Below are 25,938 nucleotides of genomic sequence, written 5' to 3' on the forward strand. Positions count from 1 at the left end.
AGGAGACGAGGTACTGGCAGAATTAAAGCTGTGACGACGGGGCGTGAGTCGTGCTTGGCTAGCTCAGTTGGCAGAGCACTTGCCCACGAAAGGCAAAGGTCCCGAGTTCAAGTCTCGGTCCGGTACACAGTTTTAATCTGCCAGGAAGTTTCAATGACAATGTTCTACAGCCTCAATTTTAGATTAATAACCCTTGATTATGTGCAAAAGCAATCTATGAAACACTAACAAGATCACATTGTGTAAAAATAAAGTAATATACAGGGTGTTTCAAAATGAATATATGGGTTTTAAGGCTTGGTAACATTTATTACATTCAACTTATAATTATAAATAACACATCAAATGAAAGAGCAACGCGATCAGATTTGTTTGTATATCCATGTGCAACAGGAACAGTATGGAATGACCAAGAATGAATGAAAAACATCTTGAATGAGTGAGAGTCTGTCATGCGTAGTCCCAAGAAATCAGTTCACCCTTGTCATTCATTCACAGTTGTTACAAGCTGTAAAGCCTACATACCACTGTTTGCGTGCCAGCTTCACAAACGAAATTTTGCTGCATGAGATGAAGATTTTCTGGGTAGTGTCGTCTTCAGTGTTGAATCAACATTTCACCTAAATGGAAATGTGAACACATGTAATGTGTGTATCTGGGGGTAAGCAAATCCCCATGAGATGGTACAGTTGCAACAACACTCCTCTTGACTTTTTCGGTAAAGCAACTGTAACTGGTGTTTCTCAGCAACAAAATCGTGCACCGTCTCACTGGCATAACTTAGCACGTGACTGGTTAAATGACGTTGTACCCGACCACTGGATTGGCTGCAAGGCACTGGATGATAGATCTAGTTTTATATGATCTTCATGTTCACACACAATCTGACCCCATACAATTTTTGCCTTTTGGGGTTCGTAAAGGATGATGTATATATGTCTCCACTACCAGGTGATCTATCTGACTTCAGAAACTGCGCTGTTACAACAATTACTATAGACATAGTGATCAAGGTTTTGGAAAAACTTGTCTACCGACTCAATGTGTGACAATGGTGCTCACACTGAACACTTTTAAGAAAAACTGTTATACTTGCTCTTTCATTTGATGTATTATTTCTAATTGTAAGTTAAATGTAATAAATGCTACAATTCCTTAAAAACCCTATATTTATTTTGAAACAGCCTGTATAATAAAGTATGTCTACCATCAAACTATTTTATTTCCATTCACAAAAAAATACATCTCTATTATTAAATGAATTGCAGAACTCTATCTTTCTGTAAGTAATACTCAAAGAAGATTTTTTATTTACCAATCAATGAGACTGAAACACTGGAAAGACATCAAACAATTCCCCCTTCCTCCATCCTGTCACCCCCGCTCAATACATGTCCCCATGTCGTCTTCAGCGTATGCTGCTTCCCACTGGCTGCTACTATCATGCCAGCCCATACGGACAAGTCGTTTTGCACCCAGCAAATGGGAAGAGGATAGTTGAAGTTGAACAAAGATGACACTTTGTATGTACCAGACAATTCAAGCACTTTGCAGATGTTGGGATAGGCAGTCACTAAGTTAAGAATTCATTAATTTTACACGGAAAATTAAACTAAGGGTAGTGGAGGGACTATCCACAGAACTGATTCTGGGGTCTCGTGTAATTAAGAGCATAGGGCCAATTCTAATTCGGCACACAGTCATTTCATCTTCCAATTTTCTAGGAACAGGACATTCTCATTTTGACCACATTTTGATGTACCTGTAGCTGTGGTACACCAGTGTGAAGGGGGAGTTGGTGTGGTGCAACTAGACATTTATTACCAAGTCAGATAGCAGAATTACGGCAATTGTTCAGTGAATTTGATGATGTGCTGACTGTTAAATTAGAGCTTAATAACTTAATTAAATACTACTCTGAAGTGACAGAGAGTGCCAGTGAAGCAAATGCAATATCATTGTCGCCACTGCACATGAAAAAATTAAAAAGGTTAATCAATAGTTGTTGGGGCACATTGTCATATTCAGCATCCATTTTTCTTGAGCCAAAACCATCTGCCACATCAAGACTTGTAGTAGATTATAGGGAACTTAATAAGAAGGTTGTCCTTTGAGTCAGACCACTATCAGACAAGCATACATTTTGGCTGGCTCGCAGATACAGGTGTTTTCACTACTTTCAATCTGAATCAGGCATATTATAAAATTCCTGTAGTTGAGAAATTGAAGTGCAATAGTGTTTGCCATTGATTAGAGCTTATTTGAGTCTAATTGGGTGCCATTCAGGATCACAACTTCCATCGCTATATTATCCCGGCTCTTACACACGTTGTTTTCAGATATCAAGTTCAAATTTGTGTACCATTAGCGTGATAATTTGGTTATTTTTAGTAAGAATTGGTAGGAACATAAGGAACACTTCAGAAGAGTTTTCACATGCCTTACAAAGGTGGGGTTAATAGATAAACCCAAAAAGGTAAAGGTTGAATTTTCTGATTTGTCATTTCTTGGGGGTATTGTGTTGTCGGGAGAAGTGGCGGTTGATCTGGAATGTACTAAGGTTATTAGAGAATGTGTTGCACCAAGAAATGCCAAGGACATAGCAATATTTCTCAGGATGGTTAATTTTTTCTAGAAAATTTGTGCTGCATTTTGTGCAGTTGGGTTGGCCACCGACTGAATTAAAGAAAAAAGGTTGCAAATTTGAATGGGGTGAGTACCAACAAGCCGCATTTGAAGTGTTAAAGGAGGCCTTAATAGAGGCTCCTCTTTTAGCCATACCGTACTTCACTGTACCAACTGATGCCTCGATGGTAGGAGTACTGCTTCAAGAATATCCAGAGAGGAGAAAACCAGTACCATATGACTCTAAGAGGGGTATCCCCATTTGAGAACAAGTATTCTATTTATGAACTTGAAGCCTTAACAGAAATTTAGATTCTAACTAGACCACAAACCCTTTCAGTTACAGATGGACAATCAGACACTTAACTGTGTGTTGGCACACCTAGATGCACAAGCTGAATTTCCACATAGGATCACATGAATTTCAGCTTTTCAATCTGAAATCAGACAGGCAAGAGGAGCCGACAATGTCACTGAGGATGGACTCTCATGTTGCAGGGGTATTCAGAAGAAAACAAAGTAATTGACCAGAACTGGTTGGTAAACAATATGGGATGAATACTATATTGAATCCTACATATGTTCAATGATATAGGCAAGTGTAAAAAACAGGATGTGTCCTTAACAGCGATCAGACAGAGAGTAGAACATGGGGCAGTGGACTGGCTGTATTTGATAAATGGTACACTGTATTGTAATACAAGGGGTAGCAATCGGCCCAGGATCGTGGTGCTCACGGAAGTAGCACCTATGTTATTTGTCTATTATCACAAGTCATCAGTGGGTGGACTCTTGGGCATCTATAAAACATGTGCCAAAATCCACAGGGAATTCATATGGAAAGGAATGGATGGTGCAGGCATGCAAGATATGTTAAATTAGTAAACCTCCTCAGGATATGACTCAAAGCACGTTGGTCTCAAAGCTGGTAGAAAGACCTCTGTTTCCTGCATTGATGCCTTTTCAAGATTCTCTTGCTGTTTCCTACCAGAGTGGCAATCACACAATCTGTGATATACCGCTTGAAGAGTTTTTAGTACCTTTGGTTCTTATCATGTTTAGTTTCTGATAATGCCAGGGCATTTACCTCCAGAGTCTTTAAGGACTTTTGTTCTGGAATAGGAACTAGGCATTCAACTACGATTCCATATTACCCAAACCCATTGTCTGATGAAAGAGTGAACCACAATCTGAAAGCAGCATTCATTGCACATCATCATTCAGGTTACATACTGGGATGAGACTCTAGAATGGTTTATGTTCGCCTTTAACACAGCAAACCACGAGACACGTAGAGAGACACTGGCAGGATTAATGTTTGCTTCTATGACTAACTCCATACTTCCTAATTTGTGGTCAATCAAAGACTGATTGTCCAGTTTGGTATCATCTATGGAAATCAGGGAGAGGTGGCCCAGAAGAATATTTTGGCTGCCCAAGAACAAGGTTCTCACAAATACAACAAGGGAAAAACTCCTTTCCATTTAGAAAGTGGGTCCTGATGTACACCAGGAACTTTGATAAGATGGGTAGAGCAGAGGCTAAGCTGATAGGAAAGCTGCTGCAATGGTTTAAGGAGCTTTTTGTAATTATTCAGTTTCTGACACCAGTCACAGTAATGATTAGGGATGTAACAGTGCCAAGGGAATAAAGGACACATGTCTCACAACTTAAAACCAGCCTATGACCTATATTAAATGTTGCAACACATGTGGTTTGGTTAAGTTTGCCACAAGTTGTTTATACATCTTTATTGTGTTAGAGTATTTTGGATTCTCTAGCAGGAGAGGAGAGAAGACTTTCTTATTTCACACTTTATTGTGTTTTATGGGCAAAAAGGCCAAACATTATGAGTTGTAAACTGTTTTGTTACTGGCCCCAATTTTGCTGTCACTGGGTTGGTATCTAATATCAGATCGGCTTACTATTGTACTGAAAGTAATTTTAATTACTCTACATTTGTTTGGCGCTCACTTTCTCAAGAACTGTAGATGGGCAAGCTACTTGAGTTCACTGTTATTCATTTTTTTATTTTTCTAAATTGTTGAAGAATTTTGCTGTGTTTAATAAATGTTTATAGCTATAACAAGCTCACATCTGCACAACCTCCAGGCCAGACCCCACTCCATTCAAGCCCTACACTACAGTGGTATTGGTGAATCAACTCTTGGCTGCAGCTTGTCCTCTGAACTAGGGGGAACTCTGTCTTCATGCACAAGAAACTTTAACCTCATGAGTTAGCAATCCATTTACCTTCTCCTCCTCATTTTAACACACATATCTTTTAGGGTAAAACATGACTCAAAGTGTTGTAGGGACATCTTTAAGAAATAGTTAACTTTTCGATCCACACTGTCTACCTTATAAATCTCTTATCAGCATCCTTCCCGCAATTTCTCTCTTAATTCTGTGACTGACTCACTTTTTATGATCCTGTGATACAATATGATTATTCTACGATACGAACCTAACATGTCAGTTTACTTTGTTGTTAACCTTTAATCGTTATCGTTAAAGAACAGAATGGCAATTGATTATACAGCTAAATCACTGCAATTTTTTAAAACAAAGTGCCAATGGCTGTTGTGCTATCTCCTTCAATCACCACAAGGAATTTTACTGTTGAATATAACTCAAAGCTGGACACCAACAACTCCAGTTACCCTTCATCAACACTATCTGATAGAAAATCAACATTTATGTCTTCACAAACAACAATTCTCCAGTTAGGTCTGCGTCACCTTATTAAAATGATCTGTAACTGCTTTATGAAGTTTATGATATTTCCCAATGAAGGCCTGTAAACTGTCAGTACTATATAAGCTTGTGTGTTTTCCGATTCACTGTTGTGAACAACTATAAGAGTTGCTGAACACAGTTTTATAAATCTAAAAGATCTGTGAATTACTCCACTTTTTTCATATTTATCTACCTGGTCCCTTTCCTGTTATTGGTTCTATAGCAATACAAAATTAGATTGCATTTATCAAGATGAATTTTTTCATGTTTTAGTGCATTCCATGTGAGGTTTTTGTTTCATTGGCCCATTATTTCTTTTTTGTATGGGGATATTAGAAGTTTATGCTTTTATTAATGAGGTTTCTGATACTTAGATGATGTTTTCTTTAAAACCCATGACCTTGTCCAAGGTGCAATATTTTGGTTTGTTTGGTATCCTGGCCCGTGACAACGAAGACCCGCCAGACAGTATGGACATCAACGATGGTTGCTAGGTGGTACTGCTGCAATTGCAGGGGCTGCAGTTGCTGATATGTGCTTCCATAGGCCATACCTGTCAAGCCGGCCTGTCAGGGCTTGCAGCTACCCTTTAAAGCCAGCAGTGCAGCCACTCCATCCATCAGTTGTGATTTCTCTGTATTACCATATAGATCTTATTAACATTGTTATCTTGGTTCTGAACTCACTACATCTAAATATTTGACCTTAATTTGCTCTCTGAATTTGTTATTCTGTCATGCTGCCTCCATTGTCTGTTGTTCTCTCAGGCCGTCCACCTGTTTTTCTTGGTCAACTCGCTGTTGACTCTCTCGGCCAGTTGGCCAGGCACCGCTGGTTCCTGGACTTGTCTGATTCTGGTCGCTATAATTGGTGATGAGGATGGGATGGTCAGTGGCATTTCATGGACGCCAAGATCATGCAACTCGTGGACCATCAACAGCAACACCAGCAGCTGCTTTCACAACAGCAGTTGTACAGCAATTTCAGCAACAGCAATAGCAATTCCAACAACTTTTGTCAGATTGCTTACTGGTTTAGGATCCCCAACCTATCCAAGCTGTGGTCACTTCCCAGTTGGAGTGATGCCCACCCACGTTTCCCCATGTAAAAGAGGATTGGGGTAATGTATTTGCAGTGGATGAAACAGCACTTCACCACTATTCAGGTTTCACATGACACTTGCAAACAATTGCTCTTCCTTTCTTGGACTTCTTGGGGGCGTTTTTCTTGGTAAAGAAGTTGGCTCCACTCTCGAATCTAGTTGTGCTTACATTCAAGGAGATGCATTTGTTGCTGTCCAATTATCATTCGCAATGATTCCAGGTGATTGCATCATCCTCAAGTTCCATCAATACCGCAAGCTGCTTGGTTAGTTGCACCACTCACAGGTAATGGGTTTGCAAGGGTTGAATAGAAACTGCAATTTCACTTGTACAAACCTAGCTTGCAAAACTTCGTATGCTGGTTCAATGATCCAAGAGCACTATAAGCTCCTGATCTGTAAGTTCACAATGCAGCTCTCAAACTGGACAGCCCTATGTTAGAGGATATTTCAAAAATCAAACAATCTTTTGAGATTGCACAGGTTGAGTATATGTTGCAATTTCACTTGTACAATCCAAACTTGCAAAACTTCATATGCTGATTCAATGATCCGCAATTTTGTAGTCAAATTGGCTCCTGCTGCAAGTTCACACTGCAGCCCTCAAACTGGAAAACCCTTCCTTAGAGGATATTTTGAAAATCACACCATCTTTTGCAATTGCACAGGCTGCAAAAAAAAGTCTCATGCTTTGATCTCAGGTAGCGGTGGTCCAGCCACTGCTTCAGGGGCAGTATTCTCATAAGTCTATTTCCCACCAGCAGTAGACTGATTATTGGTTTTAGTCATCTCTATGGCCTCTGAACAGCCTGTCACCCACTATTGCAGTAGTGGGATCTCCTGTCATGCCCCGATTGCTTCATGGCACACCCCCATGGGGACTGTTCAGACTGCTTGGCGCACTGCACCTGTTGTTGGGAGAGATGGGCACCTGCACACTGTTTGTAATCAACCATCAGCATAGTTTGATGGATGACCCCCCCCCCCCCCCTCCCCATGCTTCATAGGACAGTGTATGAACTTCAGGCAGTTGTTTCTTGTGGTGATCCTTCCACCCCTAAGTTGTTTATCAACCTCATGATCGCAACCCAGGATTTTCGCTTCCAGACAAATGCAGGAACTGTCTGACTGACCTCCACGTGTTTGTGCATCTTGGTTCCCCCTGACTTTGTCCCACTCTCCCATATGTTGGTCACCTATGGTGAAAGATCGGTTTTTCTCTGGAGTCAGTTCACAGTCAATGCTAGGTACAGAAAACTCTTACCGTTGTTGCTGTGTTTCTTGTTGATAATCACCCAGCTGGAAACATTTTTGGTCTCAATGCCTTCTCGCTATTTTGGTTCTCAATCAGTGATGAGGCTTGGGTCGTCTCTGACACAGTTCCCTTCCAGGAGCTCGACGAGCTCTCTATAGCCTTCGTGCCTCTGTTTGAACCTGGCTTAGGGTGCCCCACAGAGTTCCACGCCCATATCTCTCTTACATCTGGGTGCTGTGTCTGCTTCTGCCAGATGCAACCTCTTCCTATCTCTCTATTGACAGCCATCAAGCAAGAACTTGATCATCTCTGCATGGATGGGGTAATTAAACCTGTCAAAACCAGTGCTTGGGCCACACCCCTGGTGGTGGTCAAGAAACCTAAAAAGGATGATCAATGCTCAGGCACAAGTGAAAACCTAACCATGCTGCATCTGGAGGGCTTCCTCGTGAAAGGTGCATATTTTTCCAAGACAGACTTTGATTATGTATATTTGCAGATCCCTCCGAATGAGGAATTGCAGCACATTATGGTCATCAACACTCCCCTTGGCTTTTACAAGTACAGGTGCTTGCTCTTTGGGATGTCTTTTGCTCCAGCAATTTTTCAGAGATACCTGAAACAGTTAACTGGTCCACCCCTGTCCATGACAATAGGCCAGTGGAGCTCCTCCAGTCCACTTTTGTTCTCTCACAACTCGCTGTCAACACTCTCAGCCAGTCGTCCAGCAAGTACTGGTTCCGCAGTCATTGCCAGACTTGTACAATTCTGGTCACTATAGTTTGCTTGTAGTGTTTCAAGTAAAACTACCTTTATACTGAAGCTCTTTCTTTAGGGTGAATTTACAATAAAAAATTCTTGTGAAAACATTGGAAATCATTTTGATGGGATGCAAATTGCTTTGATCAGCCTGAATACATTTGGTAATAAGCCATGCCTCTTACTAGTACCATTAAAATGCAACCAGGAGAAGGATGACGCATCAGTCACATCAATGTGAGAGTGTCCCCTTTTTCTGAGCAATATTCAAAGCTCTGAATCAACAAATTCAACAGCCTGATTCATCAAGAGCTTATCACAACATTCAAAGAGTGACAAGATCTTCACACGAGCGTAAGGAGCGTTATCAGTTCCTAATCTCATCCTCAGATGAAGAATTCAAATTATGGTCCAAACTGTTGCCTGCATCCCTACTATCATAACAATCTTCTGCTCCAATTTACTTTCTCAAAGAGCCAAAATCAGGAGTGACATTGCTGAGCCCTACACTGAGCTTAAAAATACTAGCTACTTGGTAGTTATCTCCCCAAGAACTCTGTACCCATTTCCGACAACCCTCCTGGGACTACTACACAGCAAAAAGACATTTTTTGTCTTCTTGTTATTTTTCTTTGTAGCCTCAGCTTGCATCTTATGTCCCATACTGTCTGGCTGTTTCTGAACTTGTTGAATTTTCTGCATCCTTTTGTCGAAGCAATAAAGCTATTGGAAATAGTTACTATGATCTTGGATGTGCAAAATCTCTTAGAACATTTCATTGATTCGAATGGTCTGACACTAATCAAATCTTCTAATCTACCCTTAAACTCACTGCTGCAATATGCAGCTTGCAATTATGTTAACTCTTCTTATACTACTGCCAAATCAGCTCACAGTTTAAAGATAAGGTGCTGTTTCTCCAATACTATCTAGTGTCATTGGCAATTAAAGCACCTCCAGAAATGGCTAGTATCTTCATCATTTATGTTGTATTACAATATCTGACATGAAAATAATGTTGACATTTCTCACACTGCTTGTTCTTGGTTATTCTGTGACAATTTGCACACTTGTCCAGTTTTCAGTGAAAGACAATGATTTAAGGATTTGTAAATCTGATTCTTTGATAAAACATTTTGTATATGAGAACGGTTCACAGAAAATTGTGTTATGTAATTTCAATGTAACTTTTAAGCTCAAGTACTTTGAGCAATGAAATTTAATTATGAGTAAAAATGAAAGTTATTCACAAAGATAGCTTTCTTTACAAAATAAAATTAAAATGATTTATCAAAGAAAAAGTTTATGCAATTTCTAAGAGCAAAACTGCTGATCTAAAGAATCAAAAAATAGTTCAAATGTCTCTGAGCACTATGGGACTTAATATCTGAGGTCATCAGTCCCCTAGACTTAGAACTACTTAAATCTAACTAACCGAAGGACATCACACACATCCATGCCAGAGGCAGGATTCGAACCTGCGACCATAGCAGTCGCGCGGTTCCAGACTGAAGTGCCTAGAACAGCTCGGCTATCACGGCCGGCAATCTAAAGAACTGATAAATGAATATTATAGATAGATGAAAATGCTCACAGTGACAGAAACAGTGGTTACTTTAATTCACAGTCACTTCACAATCAAGATAAATCACAAATAATATTTCTGTTAAATTATGTACATCTCATAGTTTTGAGAACATTAAAGTGCCACAAAACCAGTAAATCCATAAAAAAAATTAACATTTTCATCAATTAAAAACTAAATCTTAGCCTCCGTTGATGATGTAATGTATTTCATCAGTGCAACATGCATTTCACTATAACTGAAGATGCACTGAGATTAAACTTTTGTGATCTCTATTGTGTTCATCAGTGTGTATGTAACAAGTGACTCAAATGGACAGTGTTACTGCACCTTGTGCCAGTTGCAAAGTAGACTGTATCATTTGCTTCCTGCAAGCAAAAGTAGTAAATGCCATTGAGATTGATTGTTAATTGTGTCATGTGTATGGGATGAGGTTATGAGTGGTGTTGCAGGGGAGTCATACAGAATATTCCAGACAGGTCACAGATGTATGTGATGGAAGTGGTTGAGGAAGATAATCAGACTGATGAATCTGTGCAACATGTTGACGAAATTTTGCATGCTTAACATTAGTTCAAAGTTGCCAAACTTTCTGAAAATAAATGTCAAGTTTCAAGGACAACCCCTTTTAGCACTGTCACAGAGATGTTATTTAACAAAATTGAAAGAATGGATTCAACCTTGAGTTTCCTTCTACCCTATCATGTAGAGGGAGGGGAAATTATGAGCAGAATTATGACTGGGGACAAGACAGGGTTACTATGCGTGACTTCCATAACTGAGGAACATTTCAAAGTGGATACACGCTCGTTCTCCTAAAAAACTTAAACATTTACTGAGATCATAAAAGGAGTTTGACAGCAGATTCCAAGTGAGTAGTGTGTGAGAATATTGAGAGATGACAGCTTCATTATGAGACTCTTAAGAAACATAAAAAGTCAATCCAAAACAAATGGCATGGGACAACTGCCAAAGGAATCATTCTTATTCACAACACACCCCATACTGCAAATTGAATGAAAGAAAAACTCAGACTTTTTGACTTCAAAATTTCTTAACATCCTCCCAACTGTTTGGACTTTCAACTTTTTCCCAAAATGAAAGATTGGCTGCCTACTCAACACTTCACAACTGACAATGAGCTCATAGATGCTGTCAACAACTAGCTGGAGCACCAGACAGTACCATTCTTTGATGAAGAGATAAAGAAGCAGGTGTCACAGTATGACAAATGTTTGACTTTGGGGGTAACTACGTGGAGAAGTAGTGTGAGCATGTATACAAAAATTATCTACTTTTTCTTTTTTTAATATTGATCAGAGGATAATTTATGAATAGCCCTCGTATTAAATTGTCTACTCCGAATAGTATTTCAATAACAAGAAAATTATCCTAGTGCAACAACTGTCAGATAAAATTACATCACCCATTTGCATGTTACATTTTCACTACAAAAATTTTAAAGAGGTTCTTCCTACCTTGTGGCAGATTACATAGTTACACAGTCTTTCATAGTATATCTGAATCATAATATGGATTCAAAAGAAGCTAAACTATCTAGGACACTATAGATCATACACTCCTGGAAATGGAAAAAAGAACACATTGACACCGGTGTGTCAGACCCACCATACTTGCTCCGGACACTGCGAGAGGGCTGTACAAGCAATGATCACACGCACGGCACAGCGGACACACCAGGAACCGCGGTGTTGGCCGTCGAATGGCGCTAGCTGCGCAGCATTTGTACACTGCCGCCGTCAGTGTCAGCCAGTTTGCCGTGGCATACGGAGCTCCATCGCAGTCTTTAACACTGGTAGCATGCCGCGACAGCGTGGACGTGAACCGTATGTGCAGTTGACGGACTTTGAGCGAGGGCGTATAGTGGGCATGCGGGAGGCCGGGTGGACGTACCGCCGAATTGCTCAACATGTGGGGCGTGAGGTCTCCACAGTACATCGATGTTGTCGCCAGTGGTCGGCGGAAGGTGCACGTGCCCGTCGACCTGGGACCGGACCGCAGCGACGCACGGATGCACGCCAAGACCGTAGGATCCTACACAGTGCCGTAGGGGACCGCACCGCCACTTCCCAGCAAATTAGGGACACTGTTGCTCCTGGGGTATCGGCGAGGACCATTCGCAACCGTTTCCATGAAGCTGGGCTACGGTCCCGCACACCGTTAGGCCGTCTTCCGCTCACGCCCCAACATCGTGCAGCCCGCCTCCAGTGGTGTCGCGACAGGCGTGAATGGAGGGACGAATGGAGACGTGTCGTCTTCAGCGATGAGAGTCGCTTCTGCCTTGGTGCCGATGATGGTCGTATGCGTGTTTGGCGCCGTGCAGGTGAGCGCCACAATCAGGACTGCATACGACCGAGGCACACAGGACCAACATCCGGCATCATGGTGTGGGGAGCGATCTTCTACACTGGCCGTACACCACTGGTGATCGTCGAGGGGACACTGAATAGTGCACAGTACATCCAAACCGTCATCGAACCCATCGTTCTACCATTCCTAGACCGGCAAGGGAACTTGCTGTTCCAACAGGACAATGCACGTCCGCATGTATCCCGTGCCACCCAACGTACTCTAGAAGGTGTAAGTCAACTACCCTGGCCAGCAAGATCTCCGGATCTGTCCCCCATTGAGCATGTTTGGGACTGGATGAAGCGTCGTCTCACGCGGTCTGCACGTCCAGCACGAACGCTGGTCCAACTGAGGCGCCAGGTGGAAATGGCATGGCAAGCCGTTCCACAGGACTACATCCAGCATCTCTACGATCGTCTCCATGGGAGAATAGCAGCCTGCATTGCTGCGAAAGGTGGATATACACTGTACTAGTGCCGACATTGTGCATGCTCTGTTGCCTGTGTCTATGTGCCTGTGGTTCTGTCAGTGTGATCATGTGATGTATCTGACCCCAGGAATGTGTCAATAAAGTTTCCCCTTCCTGGGACAATGAATTCACGGTGTTCTTATTTCAATTTCCAGGAGTGTATAAGTAATTAGAAGTGCCAGTAAATATAGCCTTGTTTTTCCTGCATATATGAGGGAGGATTGGAAAGTAATGCGCAATAATTATTTTCTCATCTAGTACTGCAGCTGGAATGTTGAAACTTCATGATGATGTAGTTTGAAGTTTGTGTTACAAAGGGTATTTTGTTTTCATGTTCAGCTCTAGCGAGAGAAGCCTGAACTATAAAACAGACTTGACACGCAAGTTACTGTCATCAGCTTGTGAAGATCAGTGAAGTATAGTTCAATATTTGTGGGCCAAAGGATGTAAACTGAGTGAAATTCATAGTGACATGTGTAGCATATATGGGGATGACCATACGGACTGTAGCAATGTCTCCAGGTGGTGTGCATTCTTCCAAGAGGGCCGCATGAACCTTAGTGATTGCCTCACTCCGGGTGGCCAGCAACAGCTGCAAACTCGTAGAATGTTGGAGCCACTGAGGCAGCAAGTTTGAATGAACATTTGTGCAACTGCGATTCTTAATGCAGCAATTCAACATTTCCTAAGGCGCAGTACAAAATATTGTTCATGATACATTGAAATTTCATACAGTTAGTGCTTGCTGGGTGTCTAAGAGCCTGACAGACAATCACAAAGGCCAGCAAATAATGACAAGCTTGGAGCACTAATCGTGTTCTTCTGCAGAAGGGTATGACTTTCTAAAAGGAATTGTCACCGGTGATGAGTCATGGGGATACCATTACACACCCAAAAACAAGCAGGCCTCTATGGAGTAGAAACATGCTGGTTCCTCAGTATGAAAAGATTGCAAAGTGGCTCAATCTGCTAGGAAAGTGCTTATGACAGTGTTCTGAGATGTGCATGGTGTATTATTGGTGGACTTTGCTGAACACGGGACTATTGTGAATGCTGCAGTCTACATTAAAACTTTGGATAAGCTGTATGGTGCCCTTTGTGATAAATGCCACAACAATCAGGCTGATGGTATCAAGCTTCTTCATGACAATGCTCCTCCCCGTGATGCTGCTCCTGTTCAAGAGAAAATCGCCAAATTTGGGTGGGAGGTGCTCCAACATCCAGGATACAGTCTGGACCTCGCCCCATTGGACTTTCATGAAGAAATTCCTGGATGCCAATGCTTTGCAACAGACGCAGAAGTGAAACCAGCAGTCCACAGATGGCTATACTCCAACCAAACGGACTCCTACAAACAGGGCATACGGAAACTGGTACCACAACAGGAGAAATGTATTAAGAATGTTGGTGACTTCTATATAGAAAAGTAGGTAAGAGATGTAAGTTCATTTGTGATTTTTTTGCTTTGTTACCTATTTGACTTTTTGGTAATAAAATTATTGTGTGTTGCTTTCCAGCCTTTCCTCATATATATGGTACTTAATGGCACTGTGGCTAAGTGCCAAACTACGGGTTTAAAGATCGGGTATTTGATCCCAGTCTGCCACTTAACATTTCTTTGATCTATGGTAATATCTGTTAACACAAGAAAAGCTGGGTTGCACTGTGGGTCAGAGTCCGTGATAAACTGGCTGGGTATGTCAGTTCAGAGGTCAGAAGAAGGAAGGGTGTACAGCCTCCAGTAGCAGCATGTCTACTAAAGCACAGTGGTGTTCAAATCAGCATTAAGGTTGATGAAAGTTTTATTTTTTACAGCTGGGGTATTTAACCTTTTCAAAGAAGAACAAGCTGTTTTTAGAAGTGAGTGTAGCACAATGAACTGAGTCATAAATGAAATTACAGAACAGAGGAAGCACTTTACCTACGATTCAGAGATTGTGAGGAAGCTTTTAACGTAAACTCAAGATAATCTGTACTAACATAGCTTGAGAAATAAAGCACTGATAAAATCTATGTTAGTATACTGAAGGACATATATATGGATGCTATTACTTCCATCAGGAAAGAAGGATATTCAGAACTGAAACAGAAGTCATGTAAGCAGATGATTATGATCCCACTTGTGTGATTTGCGGCTGAAATGTATAGTAATAATAGTAATAATAATAATAATAATAATAATAATAATAATAATAATAATAATAATTACAACCCAGTCACTGTGTTTCCCTAGGCAGTGTTCTAGTGTATGTACCATCTGACTTGTCAGTAAAAGAGATACAGATGAGTAAACATGCCTTAGAATGCTGTTGGTAAACAACAGAAAGTTTTCAAAACTAAGCTTCTTGTATGTCCAAAAAAGATTGTTTATAATCAGTGTGTATAAAGTAATGAGAAATAGTCTATGCAAAAACCTTCCAAAACTATGTGTTTCTGAGACAAAAACTGAGAGCCAGGAAAACTGATAGATCAGGTAATAAACTAGAAAGGAATACATAACGATGATTGTCATAAAAATGAAATTGAGGTGGAAAGGGCATTTATAGTGTAATAGTATCATTTCCTCCTCTCTATCTGATTTATGTATGATAGATGCGAAGGAAGACCATCAATAGTCTCTGCATATGCATTACTTCTTCTTCTTCTTCTTCTTCGTCTTCTTATTTTTTTACTCTAGAGACAGACAGGTATAATGAATACTGGTGGCTCCAGTCAGCCACCAATGTTCAGAATCTCAGTTTCATTGAACTAACACTTGGCAACAAATGGCTGCACTTTGAGATGCTCACCATCTGACAGCATCTTATGCAGGTCTTTTCGTATCACTTATATTAAACAATGTATTGTATAAGTTGCATTCAACATACCACCTGTGTGCAACACAACAATGTCAACAAAAACTAATTGTTATAATTATGTACATCTTTTTTTTTTTAAACACAAATGTCAAACAATACTGCCCCTTACCAGAAAACTGAAAAACAGCTCCCAAAATTGAGTCAAAAATACTTCCAGCTAATCCAGCAAAAGCCCCTGCAGCAATTAGTGGCAGCTGAGAGGGACTCTTTTCCAGGATGCTTGGATCCACTGTGTACAAGACAGTAAAGTAGTAGGCTATGCCAATAACAGTCCCACCGAGCAGACTACACACTAGCCCAGCAATAGTAATGCCTCCATTGGTACCTGGAAATAGAACAATAATTGTTTTCAAAGTAGCACGTCAAAGTTTCAAGTAATATACATATTAAAAATGGCTAGTTATTATCAAACTCCAATAACTAAATGTTTTTATTTCTTTGCACAATACAATACATTTTAATCACAAAATGAATCATTTTTGTTGCCTAGACAATTAATGTACTCAGTCATGTACCCCCCCCCCCCTCTCTCTCTCTCTCTCTCTCTCTCTATCCATCTCTCTCTCTTCCCTCTCTCTCAATTAGGCTTATAGTTATTCATTACTGACCATGGAGAAGAATAATGACACACACACACACACACACACACACACACACACACACACACACACACACACACACACACACTCTACACAACCTACATTGTCCTGGTTGGCTACATCAACCCAGTTTTTCATTACTGACCATGGAGAAGAATAATGACACACACACACACACACACACACACACACACACACACACACCCTACACAACCTACATTGTCCTGGTTGGCTACATCAACCCAGCACTGGAATAATGTGGTAAATTAACTTGACAGTTTTATAATTACCACAGTAGTTGACGCTGCTAGACATTAACAGAATATGCTTGCAGTGGCATATCACATCAATAACAGAACCAAAGTCCCTGAAGGTGAAGCCATAATTGCTTTTAAATCAATTGCAAATAAATGAAAACAACAACTGAATGGTAGAAAATTAGTAAAACAACAGCCTTTGTTCTCCATAACAAAATAGTGTGACAGTGTTGTGTTGGGTGAAGAGTGTCAGAAGGACAAGGAGGGGAGATTACACAGGGGCAGGGGAAGGGAGAGTGATGGCTGCCAGGGAGAGACAGCAAGGAAATAGTACAGAAAGTGGGAATAGTTGACCCTGCCCAGGCAGAGACTCAGGAAATTGCCTGTGGCACATGATGAAATGAGCATGTGGATGATGGAGGTGATTGAGGGAATATTGTGGGTTTAGATTCATTAAATGAAATGGCAGGAATTGTAGATGAGTGTGAGATAGACTCTAGTGCAGATCGAAGCCAGGGGGATAGTGGGATCAAATGATGTGTCGTAGTAAAGATTCCTGTCTTTGTAATTCAGAGAAGCTGCTACTCAGGACAAAGTTCTAGATGGCACAGCATTTGTATTAGCCTTTAAAGTCAAGCATGTTGTGTTCAGTGGCAGGTTCTGCCAGTGGGTGGTTAATGTACTGAGGATGCAATTAATGAGGCGAAAAAGTCAGTAGGCGCTGCAGACACAAAATATATAATAGGATATAATGATAGGTATATCTGAGATATTTGATAACTTACTGCTTCCTTCATTCTTTTGAAAAATAAGGGGAAACAGACTGCCTAAGAATGTTATACTACTGCCTCCTGGTTTACTGCAAATACTGATACGTGCTGCACTCAGGGCTTTGTTTGCAGTCCTGAATTCTGGGACATTAACTTAGAACTAAATCTCAATAGATTAAAAAGCAGTCAGGAATTGTTAGGAGTTGTTGCATATGCTGATGTTTTGTTACTTTTACTGCACACCGACTGTTGAGACTCACTAGAAAATAAGTGTGGCAAACTCAACGGGGTCTTGCACAACTGGTGCTCGTAAATGTGACTGCAGGCACCACCACAAAAATCAACATGTACTTTACTTAAAGGAAGACTTATTAGGGATCCATCAAGTAAAACCTCAGAAGTTCCATAAAATTTCGAACAGTTGTATGATGGAGTTGGTAGGTGGCACTAGTGTTCTTTGAGGTTCAGGAAGTGACCAACAGAGTGATGCTGCAATGCAAGAGAAGGCAGCAGCATCTACAAAGAGATGGCTGCCCCTTGTCAGCCTTCACTGTGACTGAGCAGCAATCTGTGATGCATTTCTTGTGTAGTGAAGGTGTCAAACCAATCAAAATTCATCACAGAATGACAGCTCAGTTCGGTGATTCGTGTTTGTCGTCGTAGAAAGTGTACGAGTGATGTAGGAAGTTTAAAAAAGGCGTAACTTCTGTGAAAGGTACCCCAAGACCAGAGCAGGCTCACCACATAGCAACGGACTAGAACATTATGTTAGTGGAGGAGCTTGTAAAGGAAAACAGACATGTAACTCTGAATGAAATACCACAAGTCTGAAGATTAGTACTGGTTCAGTGCAGAATATTGTTCACAATGTACTGTGCTTCAATAACGTGTCTGTAAGATGGGTGCCACATCAGTTGACTGCAGACCTGAAAGACTGTTGCATTGATACCTGTGAACTTTTGCATCATTTGCATGTCGAAGGTGATGCATTTCTGGGAAAAGTTGTTAAAGGGAATGAGACTTGGGTCCACTACCACCACCAGAAATGAAAAGGTCAAGCAAGGAATGGCACCACAGCCCATCACTGAAACCAAAAAAATTCTGCACTCAACCATCTGTAGGAAACTTCACATTCATTCTCTTCTGGAATGCAAATGGAGTAACTTTGGAATATTACATAAATAGGGGAGTGATGGTAACCAGTACTTCTTATTCAGACATGCTGAAAAATCAAATTTGCCCTGCAATCAGGAGTAAACAATGAGGACCTCTGACTTCAGGAGAATTATTACAGCATGACAATGCCCGACTCCATACAGCCCATAAGACAGTTGAGACTATTCAGGAAATTAAATGTGAATGTCTGGTACATCCACCTCATTCACCAGACCTCTCTCTCACAGTGGCTTTCATCTGTTTGTCACACTTAAAGAAGCAATGGGAGGTAGGCACTTCAGAAGTGCAGAGGAGGTGAAAACTGCCGTGCATGACTGGCTGCACACACAACCAAACGAATTCTTTCATTGTGGTATCTACGAGCTTATGAAGCAGTAGAATATGTGCATTTAACATCAGGCAGACAACGACAAAAAATGACACATAAGTTTTTTGTTTGTTGTTACAATTAAAAATATTATAACACTTTTAAGGGCTTCATTGAACTCACCCTCATAAATCAGGAGGTAATTCAAAGGCATTCTGACAACAGCTCTTTTGGTGTGCATCTGGACAGACAAGGGATATTCAATGCCTGTATAGAAATTGTTGCGAGGTAAGGAATTTGTATAACGAATAAAATTATTAATATGGCTTAAAAGAGGTTTTGCTTGGCCCTGAATGTAATTAGACAGTACCATGAGTCTATCTTAACTACAGCTGTTGTCTATGATGCCAGTGTTTGGACACACAGGTTACAACTGATCAAACCTCCTGCTGCAGTAAAAGTGCAATGAGGAATTCTGCTACATTGTTGCAGAGCCTTCAGCACCATGTTTACAGATGTCCTAACCATATTAATGAGCATATGTGCCCTCATCCAACAAGTAAGGAAAATGCTGCCTTCTATTGGCTGACAAAGGAAGAATATCAAAAAAATACATGGAATCATCAAGAGAATCAGCAATAAACTCAACAGTAATAAAGAATCAGACATAGAAAGGAGAACATTTCAGTTTCTTCCTGATATTATGACACATACCCAGTCAAGTAGGGAACTAGTCCACTACCTTCCCCGACATGGGACATGTCCTACATATCTGTATAGAAAAGGTTAAAGAGCAATGACCACCTGTGACAGTGGAGAAAGTGGCACATCAGATCATGTCCAATGGGAATGTCCCCTAGTTGAAGATACATCACGGACTGCTAGGCAGGCTTTAAGAGATGAAGCTGTTTATGACATAATTAGAATAAAAACGGGTATTGAAGCCTTACAGGCTTTGAGAGGTGAAACTGTGTATGACATAATTAGAATAGAAAAGGATCTTGTTCCTTAAATTTGTAGCTCCATCTCAGAAAAAGCGAGGAGTAACTACAGCCAACAGATACCATAGCAGAGATGATCCTAGTGAGTGTGAATGAATCCTGATAGCTCAACAATCACATGGCCCTGAAACGGAATGACTGAAGGGAGGTAGTTGACAAATGTACCCAAGAAGACCGAGAAGAATCACTGAAGTATAAATGATGCACTCTGAATCGTTGCTATTCCTTCTAGAGGCAACAAAATACTGCTGGGCCTGAGAGAGTGGCCAATCTGGTAGGGAATGTAGAGAGAAACTAGATTCATTTTGGTGGTAGTAAACTGAATGTTTTTGTGTCCATGTCTGACTACAATAAAGAAAAATAGTGATCATATGGAATCATAGCAGGAATATTAGTATTAGTGTTAGTGTTAGTAACAGCAAAATAATTTTCAGTAGTAGTAACATTTGCTGAAGAAAAGGGAAAAAATAAACCTAGATGGTGGTAGAAGTATTAGTGACCTCCTTTACTTTTTTAAGTGTATTAGCTATAGAGCTTGTTATTGTGGCAGCAGTAATGCTGTTGCAACAGTAGTAACAGCAGGAGGTATAGTGACAACTGTAAATTAGTCAAGATAATTTGAAATAATGAAAATCTATGTCTCTCTTTCTCTCACAGCAAAGGAGGACCTGACTGAGGGCGGAGAGAGATACTGCAGGAAAACTGTACATAGCCATCTAAATGTTACAGTGATAAAAGTAAAGAGAAATTAAGATAAGCAAAAAATAATATTATATACAATGTAAACAGATCAGCAGAGGTCACTGATTTTTATGACAATCAGTTGATAATCATGTCTAGATAAAAGGCTGTGCAGATGTTACAGCAGCGTTAGTATACAACATGACTGCTTTCACAGGTTGGTAGGCTATGGCTGTGGCAGCAAGGAAGAAAAGGAGAAAGGAAGATAAAGATTTAATGTTCTATTGACTAAGAGATCATGAAATGGAGCACATGTTTGAATAGGGGAAGGATGAGGAAGGCTCTTCCAAAGGAACCATCCAGGTATTCACATTAAGAAATTCAGGGAAACTGTGGGAAACCTAAATCTTGATGGCCAGAAACAAATTTTAACTGCTGTCCTCACGAATACGAGCCCAGTGTCTTACCATTGCACCATCTCTCTCAGTGGTTGTGACAGAATTGGAATACGACATGCTTGGGTGAGTGTGTAGGTGTATAGGAACCGTTGACTCCAATGCCACAACCTCAGCTCTTATACTCATAATCAAGTTCATTATAAGCCACAACTTCTTCTACTTCCAGGGGGAGATTTATAAATAAATCTGTGGTTTTATCATGGACATCTGCATGTCACCCTCATATGCCAATCAGTTTATGATATATTTATATGAAACTTCCCTAATGATTGGTTCAGGTTCATTGATTGCACATACATAGTTTGGACCCAACCCCGTACAGCCCCTACAGATGTCTGCGGAAGGAAACTAAGCACTGCCTGGAATGCAGTACTGGCAGCATTAAATTAAAACAGGAGAAACAAGAAATTGGGACTTTGACAATGTAGAAAGATAATCCAGCTTTTAACCTTTGAAGCATACAGAAGCACAGTCATTGCCCACCATGCACACTCAGAACGTCTCTCTTCAGCTTCCAGCATGGGTGCACCATGAGCCCTATTTTCCCCAACTGTGAGCACCTCTCCATGCACGTGTAATTCCTGCTCCTAGCCCTGATAAATTATGACACCTCTGCACGAGTATCAACAGTTGTGTCTCGCAGCAGTTACAGCAAATAGTAACACCTAAAAATGGTGAACAGTTGCTCTGATGAAATACTGCAGAACTTGCGCAATGTTATCTGGCAGCAAACACAACAAGTGTATTTGTAATAGGTTATCTAACTCTTCTTGGAAGGTAGTCTCAGAGTTCTCTGGAAGGATCAGCCAACTCAAATGAAACATAGAGTTCAGCACTTTGCTGGAAAACAATGAAAACCGGGAACTGTAAAACTCAAGCCTCTTCTTTTTCATGGGTGTTATGTGGTTTGAAATTTACACAAATTACCAGTGCAGGGGGGGTTGGAAAATCGAAGTCACACAGATTCATACAAAGGCCAATATCAAGTTTGGATTCGGTGGTAGAATATTTGAAAATGGATTATACAAATACCTTTCATGAGATATACTGCTGTGACGTAACCACAGAGGGCTGTGGCACATATGTTGCATCAACAAGCATAAACAGTGACCACAATTTTGAGACAATGAAAACAGTTAGCAAAAAGTTGCTTTGGAAGACATCAAAAGGAGATACAATGGCATTTAATTAACCCCCCCCCCCCCCCCAAAAAAAAAAAAAAAAAAAAAAAAAAAAACACACACACACACACACAGCCTATATTCGAATGGCGCACACACACAGCCAATCTTCAAATGATGAAGTTGCTTTGAACATATCTCCCTGCAACAGCTCCAGGCAACTCTAAATGTGCTAACTTTTGTCTTTGTCACTCTGTGTCTGTTCACATGAGTCTCGCACAAACACACATGCTCCCCTGACTATCCATTTTTGTACATACTGAGTACTGCAAATAAAATGTTATAGATAGCCTTTTAATGCAAGAGAAGGAAAAGCACCCTCAAACCCATTCTCCTTTATGAGAGTGTGTGTGGAGGCAAGTCATTAGTGCTCGATACTATAAATCAGCAGTGTTTCACAGTTCTCAGTCATTGTCACTATTATGGATGAACCTAGCCCCTTCACTGCTTTATACAAATATGACTGTGGTGCTCTTGTTAAGTTTGGTTAATGGGACTTTGAGAGCATTGTGAATGGCCACATGTTAGTCTGACTCATGGTTTAATCTCACAGAAATACTGAAGCGTATGAACTGATGAATGCCTCTTTCCATACAGCAAAAACCTGCTTGGAAAATTCCAAGATTCTATGACTATTCTTCACACTCTTAAATATTATACGGGTAAAGATCATTAAACCAACAAGGTTCCACAGAGGTGTGTATGTAGTCATTTATTTATTTATCGGTCCAAGAATCAGTTTCATACATTGTTTGTACATGTGATATAGGACAGTGGTAAAACTAGTTAGTTTACAATACAGTAGTCATTTTTAATACATTGTTGACATAATAAAAATGCATATAATGTAGGTTGGTGTACTAAATCACTTCTACATGAGATAATAGCAGTTATTATGTGAGATGACACGATAAGCACACTGTAAACTATATTATGAATTGACAATTAGTGAAATTTGCTAAATGAGGATGTTGCACATGCACATAATGTGCCACCTCACAGATATCCTTCTGATGGACTATTTAAGATGCTACGTGACCAGAACTTGCCACAATTTGCTCATGCTCTGGGATCAATGTCAGCTGCACCCAGCAGCCCATGTGTAGGCCATCAGCAATAGTTCCAGCGTGGGCCACAGTTTCCAACCGAATGTCAGTGAAGTGTGGCCTAGTAATCCAATTGGGCTGCTCCTGCAACACTGTGCCAACATTGCCTATGATATCAGCTGTCTGAGCCCATTGGTACCCTCTTGTTCCAGAAGCCACCACTGGTTCGAGCTCTGACCTCCCATCAGCTGCCAGTACTACACTGACATCTCTCCAGCCAGCCTGCACCTCACTCAACAACACTTAGGGCATTGTCACCTGGCCGAGCCAGTTTGGCAGTCTTGTGTCTCAGAGACTGCTTTTGGTTTGAACATTGGTCTCCCATTGGCTGCCAGTGCTCTGCTAATGGCGAACAGGCCAGCCTTTGCCTCGACTGAGCAACACACCATCTAGGACCTTACACTGCACTCCAGTTGGGAGACCACATCATTCTACCCAAAGTGGCTATTATTTTGTAATTCATGTCAGAACTGTGAACTGTTGATTTAAATGTCTTTACTAATAAATGTGTTTCTTTCATGGTAACCTGGGAGCCAACTTTATTATGTGCTCTCCTTGCCACCATGTAATGACAAAAGACAAAAAAATAAACAATAACCCAATGCAGCTATTTTCATAATATGAAGTAGGCCCTAGATGAAAGCAGTGTAACTGGAAAAATGCATCTGATAACACATCAAAACTTCAACAAACTTCCTGCAAAGTATTACAGAGTTAAGCATTCAGTTAATTTCATTAACTAATTTTATTACATTGCTTAAATGTAAAATAGTCATGCAACTTTGCATTGGAGTAACACAATACAGAGATGAATATCCCTACAAAAATCTTGTTTTAATACATAGAGAGCTACTTTTTGTGTGTATGTAAATGCAAACATGCAAATTATGCATAGTTACTTACCTCTGGGAACCTTCTTCCTGGATGTTATGAGAAATGGTTCAGCAGTACCTATTACAGATCCTAATTCTGAAGCCCAAGTATCCCCATTACAGCATGCAAATGCCCCTGTTGACAGAACGACATTATTGAGAACACTTGTAGTAATTCGAGACAGTGTTTCAATATGAAAAATAAGTAACATACCTAACACTCCAAGGCTTAGCCACGAGGAACGGTAATCCCTGAGGAAATCCACAGGCCTCTCACCACAACCAGAGTCCAGAAGGTACAGCAATGCTAGTTGTGTTGCCATGCCACCATTACATAGCACTTGGATCCAATTTCTCTGACCTCCTATTGAGAAGATTGTACACAATTAATAAATTTGTAGTCCTTTAATACATCAATGCAAATGTGTTGCTAATGATTCATTCCAAACCTTTGAAGTTATTATTTATTATATGAATATTATATGATATGCCACTCCAAAAGTAAACCTCATCGAAATAGATATCAGAATGTGTGAAATTTTTGTTTGCTGGGGGGCCAACGCAATTTAAACTTTGGTCTCAGCAAGCACAAAGCTATCTGTAAGGGGTCAAAATATTTTTACAATGCCTCACAGATTCACAACTTGATGGCCAGCATCATTCTTCTGTCACTTCTTCCCACTTGCTGCCCAGCATGTTGTCAGCAGTGATCCACCTGCTGTCCTCTCGTTTATTATTAATTTTCATTGTTTGTGCTACCTCCCTCTCTCAAATGTTTTGTCTGCTACATACTGTATTTTCACTCATTACTTTTTCTCATGCACCATGTCCAAAACACAGCTATGCTTTATTACACTTTCACCCTTCATTAAGTACTCATCTTTGTTGCCTGACACTGCAGCTGTCATCTGTGCATGACACCTTGAGCCTCCTGATCATATTGCTATCTGCAACAGAAAAAAATCTACTGCTTGAAATCTTACGTGTAAAGAACTTTTGCTTGTCTCAATCTGTTCCACTATTGCATGTACTTTGGCCTGGAAAGCTACTGAAGCAAACTAAAAAAATGACACATTATATGACAGAAAATATATATACACATGGAACTGATATTCAACTGAGATTTGTGGCTAAAACATATGGAGTGGCTGAGGGGAGGATGAGGCACAGAGGGAGAAGTAGTCGAGGGAAGGGAGGCTCACAGCTGAGAAGGAAGGGTGGGGGAGAGGTTGCAAGAGAACATGACATAATGTGACACTGTTGGTGCAGATTAATGCAGTAAAGTGGAAGGCATGAGGACTGGGTGTGAGACAGGACAAGCAATGATTGAATGCAGAAGGATTGTGGGATCAAAGAATGTGTTGTAAAGACAACTCACATCTACATAATTCAGAGACTCTGGCATTGGAAAGAGGATTAGGATGTCATGGGTTCCGAAGCAGCAGTGTTGATATATGACATGACTACTTTTTCACAGGTAGCCCTGCTTCTCATATTGTAAGATAGGTCTATCAGGGAATTGGAATAAGATGTGCTGAGCTAGAGAGAAGCATAGGTCTTGCACCTAGGTCTCCCTCATAGATAGAAATAATGTGTAAATTGGGATTCAGTAGGTGTGGCATAATGATGGACCAGGATATTTTGAAGATTAGGTCGGCAGTGGAGTACTACTCTGGAAGCAGTAGGGAGGACTGTGTGAAGAAGATTCCTCTTTTTAGGCACAATGATGAATAATCACAGCCCAGGAAAATAAAGTGATTACGTTGTT

At 40.6% G+C, this 25,938-nt stretch overlaps 1 protein-coding gene across 2 annotated transcripts in view; it reads right to left on the bottom strand.

Annotated features, from left to right (window-relative positions):
- LOC124606977 (transmembrane protein 19) overlaps window positions 1-25,938 on the bottom strand; it is a 90,068-nt gene that overhangs the window by 36,456 nt on the left and 27,674 nt on the right. For both annotated transcript variants that reach the window (XM_047139118.1, XM_047139117.1), the window contains 3 exons: window positions 24,385-24,534; window positions 24,202-24,306; window positions 15,872-16,087 (listed from right to left, as the gene is read on the bottom strand). In XM_047139118.1, the coding sequence (XP_046995074.1) occupies window positions 15,872-16,087; window positions 24,202-24,306; window positions 24,385-24,534 (471 nt within the window). The remainder of the gene's footprint in view (window positions 1-15,871; window positions 16,088-24,201; window positions 24,307-24,384; window positions 24,535-25,938) is intronic.

This window comes from Schistocerca americana, chromosome 3, assembly GCF_021461395.2.
Source record: "Schistocerca americana isolate TAMUIC-IGC-003095 chromosome 3, iqSchAmer2.1, whole genome shotgun sequence".
Classification (NCBI taxonomy): domain Eukaryota; kingdom Metazoa; phylum Arthropoda; class Insecta; order Orthoptera; family Acrididae; genus Schistocerca; species Schistocerca americana.